Source organism: Podarcis pityusensis, assembly GCF_964106645.2.
Source record: "Podarcis pityusensis genome assembly, chromosome: 3".
Taxonomy (NCBI): Eukaryota; Metazoa; Chordata; class Lepidosauria; order Squamata; family Lacertidae; genus Podarcis; species Podarcis pityusensis.
Window position 1 is genome coordinate 114,932,346 of NC_138026.1, and position 26,015 is coordinate 114,958,360.

The 26,015-nt window shown below is 44.0% G+C and overlaps 1 protein-coding gene across 3 annotated transcripts in view; it reads left to right on the plus strand.

Annotated features, from left to right (window-relative positions):
• Positions 1 to 22,057, plus strand: part of SANBR (SANT and BTB domain regulator of CSR) — a 38,706-nt gene extending 16,649 nt beyond the window's left edge. For 2 of the 3 annotated variants that reach the window (XM_081000974.1, XM_081000976.1), the window contains 17 exons: positions 1,120 to 1,358; positions 5,858 to 5,916; positions 6,230 to 6,390; positions 7,171 to 7,257; positions 7,356 to 7,466; positions 8,334 to 8,457; positions 9,634 to 9,786; positions 10,200 to 10,345; positions 10,463 to 10,562; positions 11,682 to 11,714; positions 12,254 to 12,353; positions 13,410 to 13,504; positions 14,224 to 14,252; positions 17,577 to 17,650; positions 18,601 to 18,689; positions 18,835 to 18,926; positions 19,643 to 22,057. In XM_081000974.1, the coding sequence (XP_080857100.1) occupies positions 1,120 to 1,358; positions 5,858 to 5,916; positions 6,230 to 6,390; positions 7,171 to 7,257; positions 7,356 to 7,466; positions 8,334 to 8,457; positions 9,634 to 9,786; positions 10,200 to 10,345; positions 10,463 to 10,562; positions 11,682 to 11,714; positions 12,254 to 12,353; positions 13,410 to 13,504; positions 14,224 to 14,252; positions 17,577 to 17,650; positions 18,601 to 18,689; positions 18,835 to 18,926; positions 19,643 to 19,679 (1,729 nt within the window). In that variant the 3' untranslated portion in view covers positions 19,680 to 22,057. The remainder of the gene's footprint in view (positions 1 to 1,119; positions 1,359 to 5,857; positions 5,917 to 6,229; positions 6,391 to 7,170; positions 7,258 to 7,355; positions 7,467 to 8,333; positions 8,458 to 9,633; positions 9,787 to 10,199; positions 10,346 to 10,462; positions 10,563 to 11,681; positions 11,715 to 12,253; positions 12,354 to 13,409; positions 13,505 to 14,223; positions 14,253 to 17,576; positions 17,651 to 18,600; positions 18,690 to 18,834; positions 18,927 to 19,642) is intronic. The other variant, XM_081000975.1, reaches the window with a different exon arrangement.
• The last annotated feature ends 3,958 nt before the right edge of the window (positions 22,058 to 26,015 follow it).

A 26,015-nucleotide genomic window follows, 5' to 3' on the forward strand; every position in this document is an offset into this window, starting at 1 on the left:
GTTGCCGCCACTCCCCCAGGTTCTGTGATGTGTATAACATAAGCCAATTAAACATACTTGTGAGACTTCTCATTTTTCATCATTTATTCCGGTTCCGCTAGTCCTTGACTGGAGCTGGAAGGTTATGAAGAGCAGTAAGCTCCAACTCCAACCAGTCTTATTTAGCCACCCCTCTGGCCTTCGAGAGGTCAGCCAGCATAATCTACACATTTGAGTTTTAAGGTTTATGTTGTGCCTTATCACACGGCAGCCTTAATGGCTTACAATAACGGTTTAAAACAAACAACAATAACGTCAAATCATATGTGCTAAAATCATTTAATAAATAAATAAAATAAATGACAACTTAGGGCCAAACTACTGCCAGACAGTAGATATTTGTGAGTGTCTTCCAGCCATTTTTTAAATGAAATGTAGCTGGAGGAGGCTGTGAGTTTAAGTTGGTTACTTAACCCTTCCCCTGTGACATTTTTCTGCTCAGAATCATGCCTCTTCAGCAGCTTTTCTACAGTGATGTTAAGAATAAAGAGTAGAATAAAGTCAGAGGCTGCTTCCTCTGACCAGATCTACACCTGGTTTTCAATTAAAAACAGGAGAGATCGGAGATAGCTGCATATATCTAGTTTGGCCTTGGCATTTTCTGGAAGCTTTAATTTAGTGGCCAGTGCCATATTTTGCATTTTTCCTTTCTGCTGCAGAATTTGTGCACGCACATAACATCAGTATTCCCATTTTGCAACTAGAGGTGTGAAAGTTGACAGCTAGCTGCCAGGTTTCTTCTTTGAGTTTAGAAATGATCTAAGTCGTGAAGTGGGTTTTGCAGATTCACCTAGCTCACCATCCATGAGGCCAAACTTGCTCCAATGTGTAGCTTACATTTCCCCATACCTTTTAATTTTCTTTCTAAACAATTTTTTAAACAAAATCATAGATACAGCTTAAAATCCCTATTATTATATTGTAAAAATATGCTCCTAACCATGCATGTGTTCATGTGCATTAAAAACTATGTCTAAACTTAGAATTGAGGTAAAATATCTTTGTAAATCATTCTGACATTCCTGTTTGACGAGCTATAATAATTTTCCTCCCTGTGATTTTTTTTCTTCTCAAATAAAGGCCAAATATGGTGATCCATGTGTGTGATGAAGCAAAAAATCTGAAAGAAGATTTTGTTTGTCCGCGAGATCTGTTGATTTCTGAAATGAAGTACTTTGCTGAATATCTGTCAGTGGATGCCCAGCGCTGGGAAGAAGTGGACATTTCAGTTCACTGTGACGTTCACATCTTTAACTGGTTGATAAGATATGTTAAAAGGAACACTAAGGAGTATGAGGTGCATGAAATACCTGCCTTAGGTAAAAGGAAAATCTATTAATGTTTCCTGCAGACTCATTTATTGAAAAGCCTGACTTCTACTTCAGACCAAAATTCTGTGTGCAAATTTGTTTTGCGAGGTAATTTCCTTGCCATTTTCTGCCTTAACCGATAAAAACCTAATCTGTAATAGCTGGAAAAACTGAAGCTGGCTGGAAAGTTAATAAAACTAATTATATTGCCTTTGACATTAGGGAATGTTACCCTGCACTCTTAGTCTCTTAATACCCTATTCCCCCTCTCACACATGAATTCCCACCCATCCCTTTTCTAGGTTAACCATTGTTGGCTGTGATTTGCAGATTGCCATTGTGGTTAGAACTGGATTTGCATAGTTGCAAATTCTAGTTTGCTGCTAACCATGGTTAGCTCTGAAGAAGGGGGAAAGAGCATGTGAGCAGATGAGATGGTCCTGACCTCCCAACAGGGCATGTTTATGCCTGTACCTGGACTTTATGGGGGGGGGGGGAGGAAGCTCTGGTTTAAACTGCAAATTTAAAAAATAATAATCAGAGGAGAGGAGCAAAGATTATGTTGTGAACCACCCTGTGATCTTTGGATGGAGGGTGATATATAAATTTAATTAATAATAATAATACAACGAGAGTCAAAAATGGTCTTCAGAGAAAAGAACGTTGGTTATCATCTAAAAGGTCTTGGAAGGTTTGACAGAAAATATTAATAAGAGTTTGGGTATCTTCCATTTAAGTGAGTACCTAAATAAGCTAGCAGTTTGAAGGGAAATAATTTTAGTCATCACTCTGGTGTGATCCAGAGAAGAAATCAAAGCAAGAGTTAAGTGCACACTCAACCTCTTCCTCCCCTCTCCCTTAAAATCACTGAGAGTTCACTCTGGATCACTCTTGTAAGCTTCACATACTTGACAAATTTCTTGATGAAGAACTCCTTTAGAGGATTTTGTTCCGACACTTAATTGTTAGTTCTGACCTTTGACTGTTGAAATCTTTGGTCCAAATTGGATGTGATGCTGGCAGACTGGCTTGGCTGGAGCTGGATCTTCCCTAGTCACACACAAAGAGGAAAGAGGGAGGCAATTCTTAGAGCAAAAGGATTACATAGGTGGGATGGGGTGCTAAACTGATCCTCTTACCCCCACCACAATCTATCACTTGCAAATGCTACTCTCCTCATCTGTGGTCCACTAACAGTTGTGAGCTTGGCTAGAAAAAAAATCAGCTGGGGGGAACAGGCTAAAGGGAAGTATGGTAGGTGTCACGTGTATGGGGAGCAGTTTGGTTGCCCTCACTCATATGCCTGTTTTGCTTTCAAACCTGACCTTAAACCCTCAGTGTTTGGAGCAGACCCTTTTTTCTTTTTAGAAAAGGTCTTCTTGAATAGTGTCTAGTTTGCATGTGTCTGAGGTTGAATGTTTCAAACTTTGAATGACATTTAACTCAGCAAAATAAAAAAAATTCCTTCCAGTAGCACCTTAAAGGTAAAGGGACCCCTGACCATTAGATCCAGTTGTGGCCGACTCTGGGATTGCGGCGCTCATCTCGCTTTATTGGCCAAGGGAGCCGGCGTCCAGGTCATGTGGCCAGCATGACTAAGCTGCTTCTGGCGAACCAGAGCAGCTCACGGAAACGCTGTTTACCTTCCCGCCGGAGCGGTACCTATTTATCTACTTGCACTTTGACATGCTTTCGAACTGCTAGGTTGGCAGGAGCAGGGACCGAGCAACGGGAGCTCACCCTGTCGCAGGGATTCAAACCGCCGACCTTCTGATCAGCAAGTCCTAGACTCTGTGGTTTAACCCACAGAGCCACCACGAGTAGCACCTTAGAGACCAACTAAGTTGGTTATTGGTATGAGCTTTCGTGTGCATGCACGCTTCTTCATGCACTTCTGAAGAAGTGTGCATGCACACAAAAGCTCATACCAATAACAAACTTAGTTGGTCTCTAAGGCGCTACTGGAAGGAATTTTTTTATTTTGTTTCGACTACGGCAGACCAACACATCTACCTACCTGTAATTTAACTCAGCAGTTTTGAGGAACAGGTTTTTGCTTTGGATGTTTGGAGTGTTTGCAGTGTGATGTTTGGATGTTTGGAGTGTGAGGCATTTGCGAGCTTTTTTGCGGAGAAGGTCCTGTCGCTCCGCCATGACCTCCCTGCCAATTTGGATACAATAAAGGAACTGGAGGCCCCTCGACTGTCCTCGGGTCCAGTATTGGACCACTTTGACCGGATATCCCCAGCCGATGTGGACAGACTCCTCCGAGCTGGAAAGCCCACCACTTGTCCTCTCGACCCGTGCCCGTCTTGGCTGATTAGAGCGTGTCCAGACGAGGTGCGGGCCCCCCTGGGGGATATCATCAATCTGTCCCTTGGCACCGGGACATTCCCAGGGGAACTGAAGGAGGCAGTGGTGCGTCCGCTCTTAAAGAAAACATCATTAGATCCCTTAGATCTATCCAATTACCGCCCAGTTTCGAATCTTCCATTCCTGGGTAAGGTGATTGAGAGAGCGGTTGCTGAACAGCTTGGTAGGTTTCTGGATGAAACATCGGCTCTGGATCCATTCCAGTCCGGCTTCCGCGCTGGTCATGGGACCGAGACGGCTCTGGTCGCCCTAACAGATGATCTCCGCAGGCAGCTGGATCGAGGCGGGTCGGGGCTGCTGATTCTTCTAGACCTGTCAGCAGCCTTCGACATGGTCGATCACGAACTCCTGGACCACCGCCTTGCCGACGTGGGGATCCAGGGCACAGTCCTTCAATGGCTGCGCTCGTTTCTCTCTGGTCGGGGACAGAGGGTGGCGCTTGGGGGGGAACTGTCATCCCGCCACTCCTTGGTGTGTGGAGTGCCCCAGGGTGCGATACTCTCCCCGATGCTTTTTAACATCTTTATGCGCCCCCTCGCCCAGCTTGTCCGGAGTTTTGGGCTGGGCTGCCATCAGTATGCTGATGACACCCAACTCTATCTGCTGATGGATGGCCATCCTGACTCGGCCCCAGACACACTGATCAGATGCTTGGAGGCTGTGGCTGGATGGTTACGTGGGAGCCGGTTGAAGTTAAATCCTTCGAAGACAGAGGTCCTCTGGCTGGGACGGGACGATATGGGATTGAGGGGGCAACTCCCATCTCTTGCGGGGGTGCAATTAGTGCCAGCACCGTCCGTTAAGAGTTTGGGTGTAATCTTCGATACCTCCCTCTCCATGGAGGCGCAGATTGCAGCTATAACAAAGGCGGCATTTTTTCATCTCCGCCAAGCTAAGCAGTTGGCTCCTTACCTCTCTCGCCCTGACCTAGCCACTGTGATCCACGCGACGGTCACCTCCAGACTGGATTATTGTAACTCGCTCTACGTGGGGCTGCCCCTGAGACTGACCCAGAAACTCCAGCGGGTGCAGAATGCCGCAGCGAGACTCCTTACGGGGTCTTCGCTGCGGGATCACATTCATCCGGTGCTATACCAGCTGCACTGGCTCCCGGTGGAGTACAGGATCAGGTTTAAGGTGCTGGTTTTAACCTTCAAAGCCCTATACGGCATAGGACCCTCGTATCTACGGGACCGCCTCTCCTGGTATGCCCCACAGAGGAACTTACGGTCTTCAAATAAAAACATCTTGAAGGTCCCAGGCCTCAGAGAGGTTAGGCTGGCCTCAACTAGAGCCAGGGCTTTTTCGGCTGCGGCTCCAACCTGGTGGAACGCTCTGTCACAAGAGACAAGGGCCCTCCAGGACTTGACATCTTTCCGCAGGGCCTGCAAGACAGAGCTGTTCCACCAGGCCTTTGGTCAGGGCGCAGCCTGACTCCCTCCTTTGGCAATCTTTACAATACTTTAGTTTATGGTTGCCATCAATTTTGATTTTAATTAATTCTTTGATGTTTTTATAATGTTACACTATTTTAGTGTTGTTAGCCGCCCTGAGCCCGGCTTCGGCTGGGGAGGGCGGGATACAAATAAAATTTATTATTATTATTATTATTATTATTTTTCTATCAAAACCCTCAAACCTCCCTTCAAATAAGAGAACAACCCCCCCCCCCCAAAAGTTGGAAACTTCATACTCAAATGCCATAGTTTTATGGAACGTATTTGTAAATATGTGAATCCAGGCTCTTAACTTTTCATTTCAGCTTTAGGTACAATATTATTTTTCTCCAGCTTCTTAATCTAATTTGGCTTGCTTTGCCTTCAAAATGTGAATAGCTAGTTTTAGGCTAACACATTCTTTCTGGTGCGGGTGGTGGGAATGGAAAGGAGAGAGGCAGCTATTTGGGCCTCATTTCAGAAGAATTACAAGGCCCAGTCATGCTATGTCATTAGATCTCCCTCCCGAAGAAGGGACTGAACCAAGTTCCCAAACTCTTCCCATTCCTCTTTAATGGAATGTGGATTTTGTGATGCAAATAATCTCTTGTAGTGTTTCCTTTTACAAGCAATGTGCAAGGTTAACTGTAATTAATCCTAATAATGCTTTTCGCTTTGTTCTCTTGCTTCTTTCTTTAGAACCAAGCAATGTCATTTCGATTCTTATTTCCTCTGAGTTTCTGAAGATGGATTCTTTAGTGAGTATATAACAGATGTGGGGTTCTGAGCTGTTGGAGCTGTTTCTGGAGCTCCTCTCACAAAAAAACCCTTCCTAAATACAGACAATGCCCCACTCACATGTGATCAGCGACCGCTGACATGCATACTGTTTTTGGCGCCAAAAGAGGGTGAGGTGGCCGAAATGTACATTCATGCAGTCTTCCCACTGACGCATGGAGCAGTCAGAAATGGCACCTGCACATGAATGGGGTGTTGCCTGTACAGTGTTAAGATATTTCATTATCACTATTGAGTGTGCTACATCCACATTTTATCTTCCTGTTTTCCTAGGTGGAGAAATGTATTAATTATTGCCACAAGAATATGAGTGCCATCGTAGCCACGCCGTGCAATATGAACTGCATCAATTCTAATCTCCTAACGCGCATAGCGGATCTTTTCACACATAATGAAATAGAGGAGGTGAAGGACAAGAAAGATAAATTTAAGAGGTACTTTTTAAAAATCCTGCTGCCTCGTAATGTAAGAATTAGCCGTTCTTTTCGTCTTCCTGCAGCGTTATCCAGATGTTTGCAGTGCATTTTACGTTGGGCTGCCGTTTGGGGTTGGTTCAGCAGCTGGTGCAAACTGCTAAGTGTGGCAACTTTCCATGCACGTAGAACACCTCTACTGAAGCGTTTACATTGGTGGTCAGTTGGCTACTAAGCCAAGTTTAAGGTGTTGCTGTATAAAAGCCTGGTCTGAGATGCTTAGGGCATCTAAGAGCACCTTCCACCATATAGATCAGCCCAACAACTTTGATGACCAGAGGAGACCCTCCTGGTTGCGCCACATCCACTGGATATGCACCTCATGACCCAGAGGAGGGAATTACCAGTCGTGGCACCATATTGTGCTATTGTTTTCTTTCAGAGACCCAGCAGGTGCCACCTGCATTGGCATTTAGTTGTTAACTCATTTTTAATTATTTATTTTTTAAAACATCTTTATTGAAAATTCAAAAAGCACATAACTATATGTGCACCAGACATGGCGAGACGCAAAGAGGGGAAAGAAAAAAAAGGAACCTGTGCAGAAGGGAAAACAAAAAAAGGTGGGGAGAATCCCAAAACTGTATATTTTACAAGGTTGGTTGTGTACTTCACCAGATCTTAACCTATTACAGTATCTGTAAGAATGGATTCCAAATTTCATTGAATTTGTCCATGGCAAGTCTGCGTTTTTATGCAGATAACTCATTTTTATAATGAGCGTCTTTTTATTACCGACAGCAAACTTTTCTGTAAGAAGATAGAGAGATTGTTTGACCTAGATTACCAGAACCCAGATTCTCAGGGAAGCGCAGCAACCCTGTACAGGTAGACAACTGTCCGCTTACTGATCTTATTTCAGCATATTCTTCCTTGTTCTCATTGCAAATCTCTCATGCTATAACTTTCCTTTTTTTAAAAAATAGGTGCTGCTTATGTAAGAAACTCCTAATTAAGGACACTGAAAGAAGAATCCCATGTGTTCCTGGAAAGATCAATGTAGATCAGCATGGAAACATTATCTATGTACACATAAGGTGCTTCATAAATCATATTGTAACAACATTTTTACAGGGTGTGTTCACAGATTCTATTTAATCTGCATCATAACAGACTTTTTAATTATAATCTGAGTTCTTCCAGGGCTTCAGTCCCAGAACAGAGGTCAGTCCACTAGGGCAATGGTGGCCTGTATATGATAGCTAAGTGTCACGATCAAGTTATTAATACTAGGGCAGCACGAGGGTCAGGAATGAAAGGTTAGAAAGACTTGCTCCCCTTCATTCCCAGACTTCTTTCTCGCAGCAGCGATGGCGGGTTAAGGGGGCTGGGGAAAGCTCCTCAGCTGCAGGGTGGTCTTTCCCCCTGTGTTCCTCTACTTCCCGCCAGTGGCAGCAGCAGTGACAAAAGTATGGGAAGGCTGAACAGGTAGCCTGCCTGCCTGCCTGCCTGTCCTTTCACTCCTCCTTGTCATCACTGTGATGATGGCTGAGTGCAAATACAGTATGTTTTAACAAGGGCTGTCACCAAATTGATGAATTCTTAGTCAATTATTGAATTGATCAAATTGACATAATTTTTTCTAAAGAGCAAAAATACACTTTGATTTTAGATGATGCACACCTGTGTTGTTGTGGCCAGAGACGTGGAGCGTGTCTCATTTAATCCGGAAAGGAATGCCTATTCGCTAAGTGAGCACTTAAAAAGTCTTGTCCCTCCGTAATTAAAAAAACAAGCAGCAGCACCCTAAGAAATTGGTTAACGTTGTAGCCCTTGTTTTAATTCTTCTGTGCAATTTAACTTTGTCACTGAGGGGGAAAGGGTACAAAACTTACCAGTGGGAATTGAGAACTATTCTATTCACGCTGATCTGCCTGACCCCTTGCTCCTCTTTGTATATACAGAGATAAATCTTGGGATGTGCATGAGTATTTGCTGAGTCTTTTTGAAGAATTAAAATCTTGGCGAGATGTATATTGGCGCCTTTGGGGAACTATCAATTGGCTGATCTGTTCAAGATGTAATCAAGTGAGTGTTTTCGGTTACCTCTGCACACTCCTGACTGTCTCTCCTGGAACTTACAAAGTTAGGTTTTCAAATTCTGTAGAACGAAGGGTGAGGTTCAACTGTTGAACTAGTGGAAGCCAGCACAAAGACCTCTGCCTGCACAATGCCCTCCCTTCACTCCTGTGACACAGGGGGCATGCTCAGAAGAGCCTCTCACCCCCTTTCCTTGCCCAACCACCGCCAGTTGAGTCTTAGGTAAAGGTAAAGGGACCCCCTGACCATTAGGTCCAGTCGTGGCCAACTCTGGGGTTGTGGCACTCATCTCACTTTATTGGCCGAGGGAGCCGGCGTACAGCTTCCGGGTCATGTGGCCAGCATGACTAAGTTGCTTCTGGCAAACCAGAGCAGCACACGGAAACGCCGTTTACCTTCCCGCCAGAGCGGTACCTATTTATCTACTTGCACTTTGATGTGCTTTCGAACTGCTAGGTTGGCAGGAGCAGGGACCGAGCAACAGGAGCTCACCCCGTTGTGGGGATTCGAACCACTGACCTTCTGATCGGCAAATCCTAGGTTATTGTTGTTACCACCAACTCACTCTTGGAGCACAGATGGTAGGGGGCTTCGAATGCAACAAAGCAATTATTTTCTTACAAAGAAAGGCTCTTAGCCAGTCCAGTGTACCCTGTACACTGGCCAACCTGCACACAACTCACTAGCTGCCAGTTTTCTTATGCTACTCCAAGATCAAAGCAGCTTGGTTGTTTCCCTGGTAGGCCCCTGTAACTTCCTAAAACACAGGAACTCTGAGACCAACACACCCTGCATCTTCCAGATAGTTCTTATAAGTTATTAAGAGTGCAAAGCTTGCACTGATGGACTAATTGCCATAGCCGTACATTGAATTCCTTCCCATGTTTTTGTACATTGAGGATGAATAATGGATAGATAGTTTGTGCTGAACTAATTTGGTCAAGTCTTTTGAGAATGCCAAGAATGGGCCACCCAGCACTTCATTTAATCAGTGCTGTTTTCAAAGGATAAGAGCAGCAGCAGCTAGCGTGTACATCCTAGTATACAGCCATTTGTTAGAAGACACCTCTGTGTTCTGCTGTAAACCCTTTCTGCACCTTAAACTTGGGAATACTTGCTCTTGAGAGTAGTGATTTTGTTGTCGTTGTTGCATCTCCCTTGCAGACTTTCCTGTGTACTGAATTCTCCCATTGCCAATACCACCCTCAGCCGGTTGTCTACCCTGGCGTGGTAGGTGCTCTTGGTTCCAATGGTACTGGAGTGTATCCCTGCTGTAACCAGAAGGTTCTGAGATTTGATCCTGCTCCTCTTCCAAAAGTATGTATTTGGGGGAAAGACTCTTTAAAACCTCTTTGCTCCTTCCACAAGCCACATTCTCTTGAACCGTGTTTTATACACAACAAAAGTATGGGGTGATTCCTGCCACCCCCTAGCCTGGTGCGTTAGGGCCCACTGTATAATTGCCTGAGCTGGAGTCATTATTTAAAACGATATGTTATCTATCTAACATGCAAGCTAACTGTACTCTATCCATGAGCATATCTAATGCTTCATCATGGTTAGGCTTTGAATCCTAATATCCAAACTAGGATTGGCCACAAATTAGAATGTGAAACCCTGATTTGAAGCAATCTTTCAAACCACGGCCAGCACTATCCATGATTTGCAATTACGTCTGCGTTAAGGAAGTACCTTAGCTAACGTGTTTCTCTCTCTCTTTTTAATGGAAGGGATGCAAAGTAAGGGACCATGTGATTGGCTTGCCTGCTGGAGGAGAAGGTGTGGATGCTGTTCCCTACCAGACTGCTAAAATACTGAACGATCTGACTCAGCACAGAAATGTCATTGTTGTGCCTTTTGAAAAAGACCAAAACAGGTAAGAAAAGAGGTATGTCTTCATCTTTCCTGGGCAAGCACCCCACCATTCGGGTAGGCTTCTTTCGAATCAGTAACAACCCAGTCCATAATATTCCTAAATACTTATTTTTTCAAGTGATTCTGGAATTGGACTGAGTGATGAAAAGAGCATTGAATGTGATGTGCTATTGGAGCCAAATGCACCGTGGGGCCCCAGAACAGGAGAAATTAATGCTGTGAGTATCCTTCCCCACGTCTCTCTGCTTTTCCTTTCCACATTGTTCATATTGCTTGACTATAGTCTGGCTCAATAACTCAGTAGCTTTGAGTATACTTCTAGGATGAAGCTCCAGTCATTAGGTGTTGATATATGTGTGGCCATCACACAGGGTCCCCGGACGTTTCACCGTCTATTGATCCCTGTGCCACCACTTTATTTCTCGCTGCCACCACCCAGGCCCTACCTGGTACAATACTGAGTCCAGTCAGGGTTAAATTGAAACATAAACTTCTGTTTATTTATTGCAATTTAACAAGCATGGGGTTTCATAAACAGTATCGGTCAATTACAATCATGGGGTGCCTATCCAAACCTATAACTTCTGCTACCTGCTCCCACTCACTAAACCACCTCTCAGATATTTACTTGTCTTCCCAGCTCCTAACTGTTCCTGACTCAGCTTGTTCGCTACACTAACTCAACCTACCCACAGACTCTATCCCAATTCACTCCCACTCCAACCAACTCCCAAGGAACTCCCCCTTTTGCCCCTCCCAGAGCTGGTTTTATAGTCCCTCTGACTCCACCCCCTGGGTTCTGATTGGGTAACCTGTTTAACTATTTCACCTCCAGCACTCTCATATGTTAACGTCACAGTATGTACTGGCCGTGCTCTGCAGCTGATGTGCAATTTGCATCCATCTAAAGGGGTCCCCCCAAGTGGGTGTGAACTTGGATCGATCCAGGGAATCTTACAAGGGATTGGGGCGGCATGCTGTAGAGAGCTCCTTCACATGCTTGGTACCCGTGTGTCCATATTATGGAATGGAACATTGTGTGGAATCTATGTGGAATCCTTTCAGAGTAGTGTTTTGAAATAGTGTCCATGGGGGAATGAATATAAATAGGAAATACTGTTATCTTAATGGAGGGGAAAGCACTTGAGTTAGAATGCAATCATTCCTTTGTCGGTCACGTGGGCGCTAGTTGGAAATACACACAGAGGGAGGACCATTCTTATCTGAAAGATGTTTTGGAGTGTCCTTTCATGCACAAATAGGTAGCATGAAAGGTGCTGCCGATAACCCTACCACTGCCAGTTTTAATTTTCCTTCCCCCCACCTTCCTTCTCTAGTTCCTTTCTCTGAAAAACTGGACTCTCCAGCTGGTACGTTTGCCCGAGTTATTCCTATTCTATGTGCTGATTCTTTGTGTGTTTTAAATATTCTGTATGTGCTGCACTAGCTGTCATATCTAAACCACTGAGCAGCGTGATCATTAAAAAGAAGAAAAAGGTAATTAAAATGCATTGGGGTGGGATACCTATTTAAATGCATCTCTTTTTCAAAAACCACAAATGGTCTTATCAGCCTGCAGCACTGATTCCTAGCACAGTTGTTTGAGTTTTGACTCAAATTTGGCCTGGAAGCCGTGATGTAACATAATTGAGTATTGCAAAATTTGAGACTGAAGTTGTTTCTAGTTAGACTTTTTTAGAGTAAGGTAGGGTAGTCTGTTTTGGTCTCTACCTTTACAGATCAGGAGGAGATGAAGGCTCTTCAGCAAAAGCAGTTAGAGGATGTCAGCTGTCATTCTTCCTTACCTGTCAGGCCTTAATTTTTTTACTGGTTTGCAGAGAAGGGGGAACCTGTGGTATTTTGGTGAGAAAAAGTGATAGTTGTTATGCTTTTTCCTTGACAACGATAGAAACAACAGTTGTTGCTTTCAGAAGATGATGAATACACCACTGGCTCTGAGGTCACAGAGGATGAAGTGGGCGATGAGGAAGAAGTATACAAGAAACCAGGTATATATTCGCTGCCTGTGACCTTGCAGGTGTTCTCTGCTAGCAGTTAGGGATTCGCCCCCCCCCCATGTGTGTGTATGTGTGTGTGTGTGTGTGTGTGTGAGAGAGAGAGAGAGAGAGAGAGAGAAGATTGCCTGTTGGAAAAGCAAACCTTGTCACAAGTAGCTCTATCATTTTTAATTACAATACTAAATTAAAAATTAAGTGAGTATTGTAATTTAAAATCTGTGTGTGATGCAGGTGAGCATAAACCTCCATAGAGGTACACACAGCTCAACATCTTGAGAGCAAGTGTGGTATAGTGGTTAAGAGCGGTAGACTCGTAATCTGGTGAACGGGGTTCGCTTCCCCGCTCCTCCACATGCAGCTGCTGAGTGACCTTGGGCTGGTCACACTTCTCTGAAGTATCTCAGCCTCACTCACCTCACAGAGTGTTTGTTGTGGGGGAGGAAGAGAAAGGAGATTGTTAGCCGCTTTGAGACACCTTAGGGTAGGGATAATGCGGGATATCAAATCCAAACTCCTCCTCCTCCTCCCTTTAAAGGATATAATCCATGCACTCTTAAGTGCAGTGCTGGCCCACCTATTTCACCTTTTATGCATTTTGGTGTACTGGCCCAGGAAGGTTTTTAAAAACAACAAACAAACAAACAAATTGTGGAATGTTATGGAATTGTGGGTTGGAACAGGTTTGAAGTGGAATTATAAGTATGTGGTGGGGGTGGAATAAATTCATTGAAGACATTAAGATCAGCAAAGGGAACACAGTTACTCTTACCACTTCCTAATCTTGCACAGAATATTGCTGCTCCAGTCCTTTTGTTACCGAGTGAAATTAGACAAGCCATTTTAAGAAATATGAATTGTAAAACCCATTGCAGAAATGGTTTTATCATTCTCAGTCTTTTGTATTTTATCTCATTTCTCATTGCTTCAGTAGCTTTTGGCTGTGAAGATGTTAATCAATCTGTTAAATAGAATAACTAATGATTATTGGCTTGTGGTGATGTGATAAATGGGAGGGGCGACTTATAATTGACTTACGCATACTATTAGCAGGAAGAAAAGAGAGGTCAAAGAAATCCCACAGACATCCAAAGAAACAAGTGTCTTCACCCAGCGTTCAAAAGAAGGAAAAGAATCTGGAGAAGGTAATCCTGAGAGATCTTATCAACTATTATGCAACCTTTGTGAGGACATAAGTCTGGCTATTTCTCTGTGTATTCATCTTATACCTTTGTTACTTTACCGAGGACAGCATGAACTTCACTTTGATTTAGTTTTTTAACCTGGTCCTGAAGATCAATCTGCATCCCGTGAGAGTTGCTGAAATCTTTTACACCTGGGGATGATCTCCACTGAACTCAGTGGGACTTCCTTCTGAGTAGACATGGATAGAATCACACTGTTTCTCAGGCTGTAATCCTATGGTGAGGTAGGGAGATTGCATGGTGGTTGCTCTGCTGCATCCAAAGTCTTGTCAGCTTGCTGTGGGTCCGGGAGAGGGGAAGTAATGCCTGCTGTCACAACACAGCTGGCAGTATATCTGTTCCTGTGGAGCTTTCCACTTGTATACTGAGGGCTCTTTCAGGTGAATAAGTACTGTTATGTCAGTGGTTTAGCACTTAGTCTGCTTCCAGTGGCCTCTCTAGCCACTTTTAGGATTGCTCTGTCTACCCATATATATCTATCTGCCTCCAGAAACTGTTGCAATATGCTAAATTTGACTTTAAAACATTATTTTTTAAAAATGCTTTTATTTTTGCTATGAACAACTGTGCCTTGAGTAGAATCCTATGCAGCTTGGCAGCTTGAAATTCTAAAGAAGTAACATTGATCTAAGGAATTTATTCTGACTTTCTTTCGACAGACTAATTCCAGAGATGCATCTCCTTTTATGTAAGTATTTCGGCTGATTTTTTTAAAAAATATTTTTATTAAACAATTTCAGCATAACAAAATATCAATCCAAATAATCACATTATTTTTTCTTCCCCCCACCCCTCCCTCTCCCCCCCACCAAGGATTTCCCTCAGCTCCCCTCTCTGATTTCTTTGCACATATTGTTCTCTGCATATTATAAAATTGTACATATCCTTGCTTTATCTATCATGTGTTCAACTAATATTTCGGCTGATTTTTAAAGGAAATGCAATTAGAATGCTTATGCAAATCCATGAAGCGTAGGTGTCTCAGTGGCTATTAACTATGATGGTTAAGCTGAGCCTTCAGATGCAATTTAGGTTCTTCATTCTCCTGAAGACTAAACGGGAATCCAGTGCAGTCAATTCAGCAATGATAAAGAATGCTTTTAGGAAAAGATAATCCCCACTCATTGGACTGATTCACACACAGTGCCAAAGCATAGTTCTTGTGCTACTTTCACTCATGTGCTTCTTCCTTCCTTCACATTCTCAGTTAGGTTTTCTCTTGAACAAGGAATAAACTAAGTCCTGTTTGGGCATTCAGTCTCCTTAGGTGAAAACAAACATGCGGCCGTGAACAAGGATGCACTGCCAAGCCCTGCGCACCCAAGCATGACTTTTACACTGTTTAGCACTCCCCATGCATTTGAGGGTGAAAGTGGGAGAGAGCCCTTCTACCTACAGAGGCTCCCCATGCAGTTTAGAACAGCACACAAGGAGTTTGAATGCCCAGTCTACACCTGAACTGACAAAATGTGTTCAGTTACAGATGGGTAGCCGTGTTGGTCTGCCATAGTCGAAGTAAAAAATTCTTTCCTGTAGCACCTTAAAGACCAACTAAGTTAGTTCTTGGTATAAGCTTTCGTGTGCATGCACACTTCTTCAGATACACTGAAACAGAAGTTACCAGATCCTTCTATATATTGAGAAGGTGGGGAGGGGTATTACTTAGAAGGGTGGTGGGAATCGGAGATTGGCAGATAGCTGAGATGAGCCTGTTGACGACTCTTAACGACTGTAATAGGTCTTACAGGAAAAGGCAAGGGGTGAGAAGGTGAGAAATGGCTTAGTCATGTATAATGAGATAAGAATCCGATGTCTCTGTTCAGACCAGGTTTCTCTATTGTTTTAAGTTTGGTAATGAGTTGTAATTCAGCAGCTTCTCTTTCCAGTCTATTTCTGAAATTCCTTTGTAGTAAAACAGCTACTTTGAGATCTTGTATAGAATGTCCTGGGAGATTGAAGTGTTCTCCTACTGGTTTCTCTGTTTTGTGATTCTTGATGTCAGATTTATGTCCGTTTATTCTTTGGCGTAAGGTTTGGCCTGTTTGTCCAATATAGAGAGCTGAAGGACACTGTTGGCATTTGATGGCATACACAATGTTAGACGATGAGCAATTAAATAGTCCCGAGATGGTATGTGTGATGTTGTTGGGGCCAGTAATGGTGTTGTCCGGGTGTATGTGGCAGCAAAGTTGGCATCTGGGTTTATTGCAGGCTCTGGTGCCAGTGTCCGTGTTAAGTCTGGTTGTAGTATTATTGTGGGTTAGGAGTTGTTTAAGATTGGGTGGCTGTCTGTAGGCAATGAAAGGTCTTCCTCCCAGAGCTTGAGAAAGAGAACTGTCATTGTCCAGGAGAGGTTGTAGATCTCTGATGATGCGTTGAACTGTTTTAACTTGGGAGCTGTATGTGATGACTAGTGGAGTTCTGTTATTTTCTTTTTTGGGTCTGTCTTGCAGCAAGTTCTCTCTGGGTATCAGTCTGGCTCTGTTGATCTGTTGTCTAACTTCATCTGCTGGGTATTTTAGTTCTGAGAAGGTTTGCTGTAGATCTCTTAGGTGAGAGTCTCTGTCTGTAGAATTGGAACAGATGCGGCTGTAACGTAGTGCCTGGCTATATACAATGGACTGTTTGGTATGTTTGGGATGGTAGCTAGAGGCATGTAGATATGTTTGTCGGTCAGTTGGTTTACGGTATAAGGTGGTGTCTATGCGTCCATCCTGTATTTTTATAGTAGTGTCCAAAAAATGTATTTCTTGCATAGATTGATTCATTGTAAGGTTGATTGTGGGGTGAAAATCATTGAATTTCTGGTGAAAGGTGTCCAGGGTCTGTTGACCATGTGTCCAGATGATAAAAATATCGTCAATGTATCGTAGGTACAAGAGAGGTTTGAGTGGGTAGGAGTTTAGGAAACGTTGTTCTAAATCTGCCATGAAGATGTTGGCATACTGTGGGGCCATGCGGGTGCCCATTGCTGTGCCGCTGATCTGAAGGAACAGGTCATCACCGAATTTGAAGTTGTTGTGGGTAAGGACAAATTGGCAGAGTTTGGTGGCAAGGTCCGCTGTGGTTTTATCTGAAATGGTGTTCCTTATAGCTTGTAAACCATCGTTGTGTGGGATGTTGGTATACAGAGATTCCACGTCCATAGTAGCTAGTATAGTATTGTTGGGAAGATTATTTAAAGATTGTATTTTCCTCAGAAAATCTGTGGTGTCACGTACATAGCTGGGAGCACTGATGGCATATGGTTTCAGAACAGAGTCCATATAACCGGAGACACCCACTGTAATAGTAAAAGTAAAAGTAGCTGTTTTACTACAAAGGAATTTCAGAAATAGACTGGAAAGAGAAGCTGCTGAATTACAACTCATTACCAAACTTAAAACAATAGAGAAACCTGGTCTGAACAGAGACATCGGATTCTTATCTCATTATACATGACTAAGCCATTTCTCACCTTCTCACCCCTTGCCTTTTCCTGTAAGACCTATTACAGTCGTTAAGAGTCGTCAACAGGCTCATCTCAGCTATCTGCCAATCTCCGATTCCCACCACCCTTCTAAGTAATACCCCTCCCCACCTTCTCAATATATAGAAGGATCTGGTAACTTCTGTTTCAGTGTATCTGAAGAAGTGTGCATGCACACGAAAGCTTATACCAAGAACTGACAAAATGTGGCTGGTGTATCATCTCCAAACCAGAACTACAAGCCAGCTTTCAAACAGTAGTTTGCATTTCTGGCTTGGATGCAATGGCAAACTAACTGAACATGTGAGGAGGAAGAGGAGGAGGACGAGTATCTGAGCACAAGGCGTATTTCTGGCGTGCCAAGTCGTGGTTTTGGCATGACGACTTTGCCCCACATTCCAGAGGTCCCTGCAGAAAGCAAGATGTGGTTTCAAGTGAGAGCAGTAAACAATGGTGGCCCTATGAACAGTGCTTGACTTTTGAACAAAATACTGCTGATTGCTTTGGTTTTTGTTTCTCATGGCTTCTCTGCTGTTTAATTAGTGTGAGCATGCAGCAGAATAAGTGGGACGCTTCCAGATCACTTAGATTCAACCAGGATGCTCAGAGAGAGGAAGGTAAGATATACATTTGTCAAAACATTTGCCTGACTTACGTGGTGTAGCAACAGGAAATAAATAAAAGCTTCATTCCACAGCTGTGTGAATATGGATATGGCAGGGTTCCATGAGAGAGAAATTGTGCCTGTACAGTCATACTTCATGTTACGTTTGCTTCATGTTACGTTCTTTCAGGTTACGTCCCGCGGTGACCCGGAAGTACCAGAAAGGGTTATTTCCGGGTTTCGCCACTCGAGCATGCACTGAAACGCTAAATTGCGCTTCATGCATGCGCACAAGCGCCAGATCGCGCCACGCGCCTGCGCAGATACGGCGCTTCAGGTTGTGCTCTTTTCGTGTTGTGAATGGGCCTCTGGAACGGATCCCGTTCACAACCAGAGGTACCACTGTACTTCCTTTTCTAATTGTGCCTGTACTTCCTTTTGTAATGCCAGTGGAGCCCTATAGGCCTCATAAAAAGTAACTCTAGGGATATAAACTTGACAAGCTGAACTGAACTGCCTCTTGTGCTTTCTCTGATGTGCACAGAATGAGCTCATATGAAAGGAAGCTTCTCAGGTTATGTCACTTCACCCACCTTAACAGAAGAACTTGCTAAATGAGGAACTTCTGAAATTATGGAATGAAGGGCACCTTGTGTATGTAGCACATGTGCAACAAACACGCAAACTGCTCTATGGCGCCAGGAAATTGTAGCTTTGTAGTGTTGGGGCAGGGAGTATCTTCCAGCAGCAAAACCCCAGCACCTTACCAGTCTGCATTCCCCAGTGTTGTTGGGGAGGGGCATGATTGTTAAACTGATACAAAGGTAGATGTAGGAGTGACATCTTTGCAAGCGTGATTGGCAGAAGCACTTGTACCTCTTCCCCTTGCTTTGCAACAGTGGTGTCGGCAGGCACAAGAACAGCACTTTCTGATCCTCTGTTGCTATTTCATGTTGCTTGCAGATCAGCGGAGGATGGTGGAAATAACCGGACACCTAATAAAAATGAGGCTGGGGGAGCTTGACCGGACAAAATCGAAAGAGAACAAAGAAGTGAGTCTGGGGTTGGTGCTGGTGGGAACTCTATCCCACTTCACCCTTGGTTAGCAAGACTCTACCTCCTAACTTGCCTTTTGGTGCACGCAGTAAAAAATAAAGTTGGTTAACACTTTTTTGATTTGTCTATTGCGACTTTCAGTCTGCAGCTGGAATTTATGCAAGACTTGAGGCTCAGATCAGGGCAGCGGCACAGGTTAACACCCGCCAGAACGTCCCAGAAAAAAATATGAGGTAAACCCTTTAATTCAAATGGGGTGGGGAGGAAGAGACAAGAGAAGCAAGGCATCTTGACAAAATCTTATCAAAATGTTCCTCTGCCAAACCCTTTTTATGAAACAGCAAGCAAGACTTTCCCCTACAATTAGGGTATCTCCACTCTGACACAATATCTTCCAGAATGTTCTGTGAACTGCTGCTGCGACTTCATTTAATTTGCAAGACTTGTACCTGATTTAGGGATTTTACTTGGGGGTTCTCTTAGTACCAATATATTCCTTTTGCTAATTATGCATTACTTGCTTGCTTTGGTCAGTTCTAAACTTAAAAAGCATACCACCCTAACTGGCAGTTATTTTTATTTTTTTGGTGCTGGTGTTATAATGTTCTAGTCTAGTTAATATCAATACTAAATCACTGATGACAATGTGCAGGTGACCAGAAGTCACTGAAGTATCAAACCAGGCATAGGCAAACTCAGCCTTCCAGATGTTTTGAGACTACAATTCCCATCATCCCTGACCACTGGTCCTGGTAGCTAAGGATGATGGGAGTTGTAGTCCCAAAACCTCTGGAAGGCCAAGTTTGCCTATGCTTGTATCAAACAAACTGTTCTATAGTTGGCAATTAATGACCACTCAGCCGGTTACAATCATTGCTGTGAATAACTTTCAGTGGTACCTTTTGTCTCTCTGTGTGTAAAAAACCCCATGTATTTCTCTTAAATCTAGGATTAAAAGTCGCTTTGGCCAAGGCCGTCCCACGTAGAAACAATTGCACACAAAGCCGTCAAACAGAAGCCAAAGCACTTTTCTGCCTCCTTGGACCGCACTGGACTCCGGAACCTGGGCATGCCTCTTCCTAAAGCTTTCAAGTGACTGAATGCCATGTAAATTATTCTCTTTTTAATGAGTTGTAAATACGCCATTTCTTATATTAAACCAAGTGCATTCCCCCCTGCCCCCCACCAAGCAATGGTGCACTTATAAACCTACAAAATGAATTTAACACCCTCATTTTGTTGAGGGTCGGAAAGAGTGGTGCTAACAAATTGGGGTTATTTCATATTCACGTGCTACTGAAATTTTGGGAGTGAATCAAGCCTTGGCCTTTTATCGGCGTTCTGTCTGGATACTGTGTGGCTCTCGCTTTTTCTTGCACTCCACTGGAATGGCTGAGGCGAATCTTGCTTGTGCTGACTTGGCTGTGGGGTGGCTCCAAAGAGGTTGACACCTCTTGCCTTTTTAATGTAGCTTAAGTTTACACTGAATAAAGATGGCTAGCTGCTCCTTTCCCTCTGGCAGGAAGCTTCCTGGCATCCAGGGAAGCTGGGCATGTTGGGAGGTGGTTCACACCGAGTGTTAAAGGACATAGCCATTCCTGGAAAAGGAAGAGCAATTGAGGATGGGAGAGTATCATGCTCTCTGCAATCCGTAATCCTTAGTGGGTACAGGTGACTCTTGCTGAGCTTGTGTTTGGCTGCAGGGCAGTGCGGATGAACAGAGCAGGGCCAAATATATTTCATGCTATACCTCTGCTTGGGCCATTTTCAGGAGTTGCACCTAACCTCATAGGTAGTCTACATCTGATAAGAGAGCCCATCCAATATTTGGAAGCACATACGATTGTGCACATCTGATGGATTGGGAAAAGGCTGTTTGCAGGCTGCTTGTTTCACCTGCTGTGGCCCCAGTTGAGTGGGCAGCAGTTCGTATGCCAAATAGTCAAGTGCCACTACTTTTTGTTGGATGTAGACTTACTTTGCATTCTGAGCATGATGCATTCTTTATACCATTTTTATTCCACTTTGTGCTCATCCAAGAGGGTCCTTTACCTGCATTTTGGCACAAGGGGGTTTCCTTCTGTTGTTGCCTGTGTTGTACATTTTGTATGCATACACCTCTTTATGCAAATATTTTTTTCAGAGGCATTTCTGCACAAAGGTCTTGCATTGTCGGTCTGTTTCTGAACCTGCATTGATCATTCTAGCTGAGTTAAAGAAATGGAATCCACCTTGTAGCAATTCTTGCAGAGAGTAGAGGGAAATCCTTTGTTTTCAGTGACAATTCCTTTAAAAAAAAAAACTGGCAGGAGGCAAGAACAAGAACTGGATATTTCAAACTGTGGTCATGGATCATACTTCCCTTTGCCCCTACAGAGATATATCTCTCCCACAGCTCAATACCCTTTCAAAATGAACAGTCTTGATTTTTAAGCCACCTTGCCCACTTACTGAATTTGATTATTAAAGCAGTGGTCTGGTTTGCATGTCACATTAAACTGAAGTTAAAATAAACTATGTTTAAATGTGAACAAAAAATGTGGAATTGTGAATGTTTTGTTCCTCTTAGCCATGTTATGGAGAATCAAGCCTTGGCCTGGCTTGTCATGTCATGTCATTCAAAACTGGGCTATGGTTTGTTTCTTCAAAAACCACAAGTAGAAGCCCTGGTTTGTTCTTACTAATGGTGGTTTATTTAGGTGAAAGAAACCACGGAACCTGATTCGAATGACACAACAAGGCAGGCCAAGGCTTGTTTCCTGGCAGGAATAATCCACCCATAATTTTGACAGCATGTGCTAGTGCACTGCTCAGTCACATTAAAGCCACCATTTATTTTAACATGGGAACCAGGCGAATGTATGAAAGGAGCCTGAAAGGGTATCTTCTGAACTGGAGCATTAATTCTGTTTTTCCTTGTCATCTGCAATGATGTCTGCTATGCCAACAGTGAAAAAGTACCCAGTGACTCTTAGCTGGCTTCATCTTAAATGCATCCAAATATGACTAAGCAAAGCCATGGACAGGAATCTTGGTTTGTGTGTTATGCCACAGAGAGAGAATCTGGTTTCTAGGGTCTGGAGTCCTCACAGTGTATCCATTAAATTATGACAACAATAATAATGGAGTGAGTGTCTAGTTCTCATGACTGAGACTTGGAAAGTAAGCTGCTGTCTGTAAACAAGTTGTAGACTAAGTATGATGAATGGTATATTATAGTAATGAACTCAAGGGATTCTTTTCTTCTCAAAGCTGTGTAAAGAGATGCGCCAAATGTTTGTGCTTAAAGCAACACTTTGCCAGATGTTTAGTGCACACACACAAAAATCCAAATATGAGTTAATAAAGTTGAAGTAGCATACCATTTTCATCTGATTTATTGTGGGTTCTGTGTGTTCAGTATTTTTCTCCACCCTCTCCTGCCAGCTTCCAGATCATTTGGGCCCAATGCCAGAGGAGCCCCTGCAAAAGTCACAGGTCGATAGCAGGGCACATGGCTTTGCATAGAAAAGGTTCCAGATTCAATTCCAGCAGCAGTTCTGGGGAAGACTTCTGCTTTAGATCCCAGGGAATTACTGCTAGCCACAATAGCCAATATTTGGCTAGATGTAAAAATTAAATGAGCCCTGGACGGTTAGGTCCAGTCAAAGGCAACTCGTGATTTGGTATAAGGCAAATTTGTATTCAGTGTTTTGCTACAGCAGCATAACGTGTTAAAATACCAAGGTTGTTGGTATCATAAATGGATGTGAGCTGATTGAACTCTGTCAAAGATGGAGCGAATGGGTCCCTAGGACCATTGCTGACTGAATTAAGGCAGGAACCAAAATCATGGTTGCTTTACTAGACTACCAAAAAGATGGGAGGTGCCACTGCTGCTGCCTGATTGCTCACAAGGGCCATAGCAGGAGCTTGCAAGATGCAGGATGTAGACTAATAGGCATTGCAGGAGTTGAATGGCTTCTGTAGAGCCTTTCCCATAGTAGCAGAGAAGCCAGGTGGTACTGGCCAAATGTCCCTACGTGGCCTAGCTGATGCAGGAGGTAATTTGGATGCCTCCTGCATGCCAACTGGGGAAATGGGTAAGCGGTTTTCCCCACTTATGACCAGCACACAACATCATCACAATCCATCTGCGATGCCACAGGGAAAGTTTGAGAACAAAGCTGAAATTGATCGGCCTGTATAGCCTGCATAAAGGACATTTTGCAATGGTTACTTTAATGTTGCTCAGCAAGTGAAAAGCCCAAACGGCATGCATACATTTTGCTAAGAGTTCTGAAACTTAGTAAGCCAGATCTCATGATTCTGTATGTGTGTACATCATGATAAAATATTGAAGTGAAAAAATGCCACTTACTGCAGGCCAACATCCACTATAAGTCAGTTTGACATGCTTTTTGTATTTGTATGTTCTCATGTAACAGAAAAGTCCTATTCAGTTAGTAGCAGGCCTTTCCACCATGTTAGCCATTAACTCATTAAATTCTTACAGCATTGAAACAAATTATTGGTGAATTAAAAAAAAAAAGAAATCTGTGTTTATATTGGCATTATCTCCCAAACTTTGCATTGCATTGGTGGTGTGCTTCTGAAAATAATAATAATAATAATAATAATAATAATAATTTATTATTTCTACCCCACCCATCTGACTGGGTTTCCCCAGCTACTCTGGGCGGCTTCCAACAAAATATTAAAATATGTCTATTAAACATTAAAAGCTTCCCTAAACAGGGCTGCCTTCAGATGTCTTCTAAAAGTCTGGTAGTAGTATTTCTCTTTCACATCTGGTGGGAGGGCGTTCCACAGGGTGGGTGCCACTACTGAGAAGGCCCTCTGCCTGGTTCCCTGTAACTTGGCTTCTCGCAGCGAGGGAACCGCCAGAAGGCTTTGGCACTGGACCTCAGTGTCTGGGCAGAATGATGGGGGTGGAGACGCTCCTTCAGGTATACTGGACTGAGGCTGTTTAGGTCTTTCAAGTTCAGCACCAACACTTTGAATTGTGCTTAGAAACATACTGGGAGTCAACATAGGTCTTTCAAGACCAGTGTTATGTAGTCTCGGCAGCCGCTCCCAGTCACCAGTCTAGCTGCTGCATTCTGGATTAGTTGTAGTTTCCGGGGCACCTTCAAAGGTAGCCCCACATAGAGCGCACTGCAGTAGTCCAAGTGAGAGATAACTAGAGCATGCACCACTCTGGCGAGACAGTTCGCGGGCAGGTAGGGTCTCAGCCTGCGTACCAGATGGAGCTGATAAACAGCTGTCCTGGACACAGAATGCATGAAACAGGTTCTACAAAAGGCTTAGTCAAATACAGTTAACTCCTAAATGTACCTATAAGGTGATTCCTGAATGGGTTTTTTAATTATAATATGGTGTGTCATTATAATTACATTCCTATACCACCATTTATCCAAGGATCACAGGACAGTTTAAAATATAAACACACAATACATATAGTAACAAAAACAATTCCCCCACCCGCTCCCTGATTAGAAGTGCAGAGATTGCTTAATTAGCCAAAGGCCTGGAAGAGGAATGCTTTTCCCTGGTGCCTAAAAATATATGATGGTGCCAGATGCGCCTCCCTAGGGAGGGCATTCCACTAATGGGGAGCCACTGCAGAAAAAGGGCATTCTTGTGTCATTGCCCTCTGGATCTCTTGTGAAGGAGGCACATGAAGAAGAGCCTTCAATGATGATCACAGGGTCCAGGTCGTGAGAGATGGTCCTTGAGGTACTGCAGTCCTGAGCGGTTTAAAGCTTTATAGGTCAAGACCAACACTTTGAACTGAGCCCAGAAACTAACTGGCAGCCAGTGGAGTTGGGCCAGGATCAGTGCAATATGCTCAAATGGTCTTAACCTAGCAACCAACCTGTCCGCTGAATTCTGCACCGGCTGAAGTTTCTGAACTATCTTTAGAGGCAGTTCCACGTCTAATGCATTGCAGTAATCTAACCTAGGGGTTACCAGAGCATAGAACAGACATTTGGAGCACAGCAGAAGGAAGCTGATAGAATGCGCTCCACACCACAAAAGTCACCTAAGCCTCAAGCAACAGCAAGATTTCCAGAAGTATCCCCAAGATGCGCATCTGCTCCTTCAGGAGGAGTGTAACCCCATCCAGAGCAGGCAGCCTCCCATCCATCCGGTCTAGGGAATTGCCCACTAACAATACCCATATCTAAGCAGGGCTGAAGGGTCGCGGGTGGCACTGTGGGTTAAAACACAGAGCCTAGGACTTGCTGATCAGAAGGTCGGTGGTTTGAATCCCCGCGACGGGGTGAGCTCCCGTTGCTCAGTCCCTGCTCTTGCCAACCTAGCAGTTCGAAAGCACGCCAAAGTGCAAGTAGATAAAAAGGTACCACTCCGGCAGGAAGGTAAACGGTGTTTCCGTGCGCTGCTCTGGTTCGCCAGAAGCAGCTTAGTCATGCTGGCCACGTGACCCGGAAGCTGTACGCCGGCTCCCTCGGCCAATAAAGCCAGATGAGCGTCGCAACCCCAGAGTCAGCCACGACTGGACCTAATGGTCAGGGGTCCTCCTCTTTAAGCAGGGCTGAGCTTCAGTTTGTTGGCTCTCGTCTAGGCTATTGCTGAGGCAAGACAACGTTCCAATACATCCACTGGCTACCAGACTGGTAAGACACGCGGGAACAGTGGGAGGAACCAGCTGGGGAACCAGCAAAGGAAGAAAGGCTCAGAGCCCAGGGAATGGTGGTGGGAAAATGATGGGTGGTCAGATTGAAAAGACTGGGAAGAGGTGTTGGAAGCTGATGGGGTAACCGGGCTCAGTGACCTGGGTGAGTCTGGCAGAGAGAGGTCAAGCAGAAGCAGAATCCAGTGAGTGGGAGAAGGGAGTTGGGAGAGTGAAGTCATGGGTGCCCCCTCCCTCTTACTCCCAGAACCAGAAGTGTGAAACAGGAAAAGAAAAGACAGGAAACAGGAAAAGCAAGTGGACACAGAGTGACTGCTTGCATGAAACCCTGGGGAGGCGGCGACATAAGAAAGTTGGGGAGCAGGGGCTTTTAGTCTCTGCAAATGGTTTCATGGAGTAGGACCTATGGGGCATAAGCGGCTGTGCTCATTAGGCTTGAAACCCAGGCAAGTCTCTGAAGATAGGTGGGTCAGACAATCTGGAGGAGGGGGCATATGCAGAATATGAACTTATTCTCCCAGAGGGAGAACAATAAACAAGAACTGGGTCCAATTTATCATATCCCAGACTAGTTCCGAGTCATCCAGGTGAGGCTCTTAGCTTGCAGCTTTGGTAAAAAATAAATAAAACTGGAGCACTGAGGCAACATATATAAAAACGAATG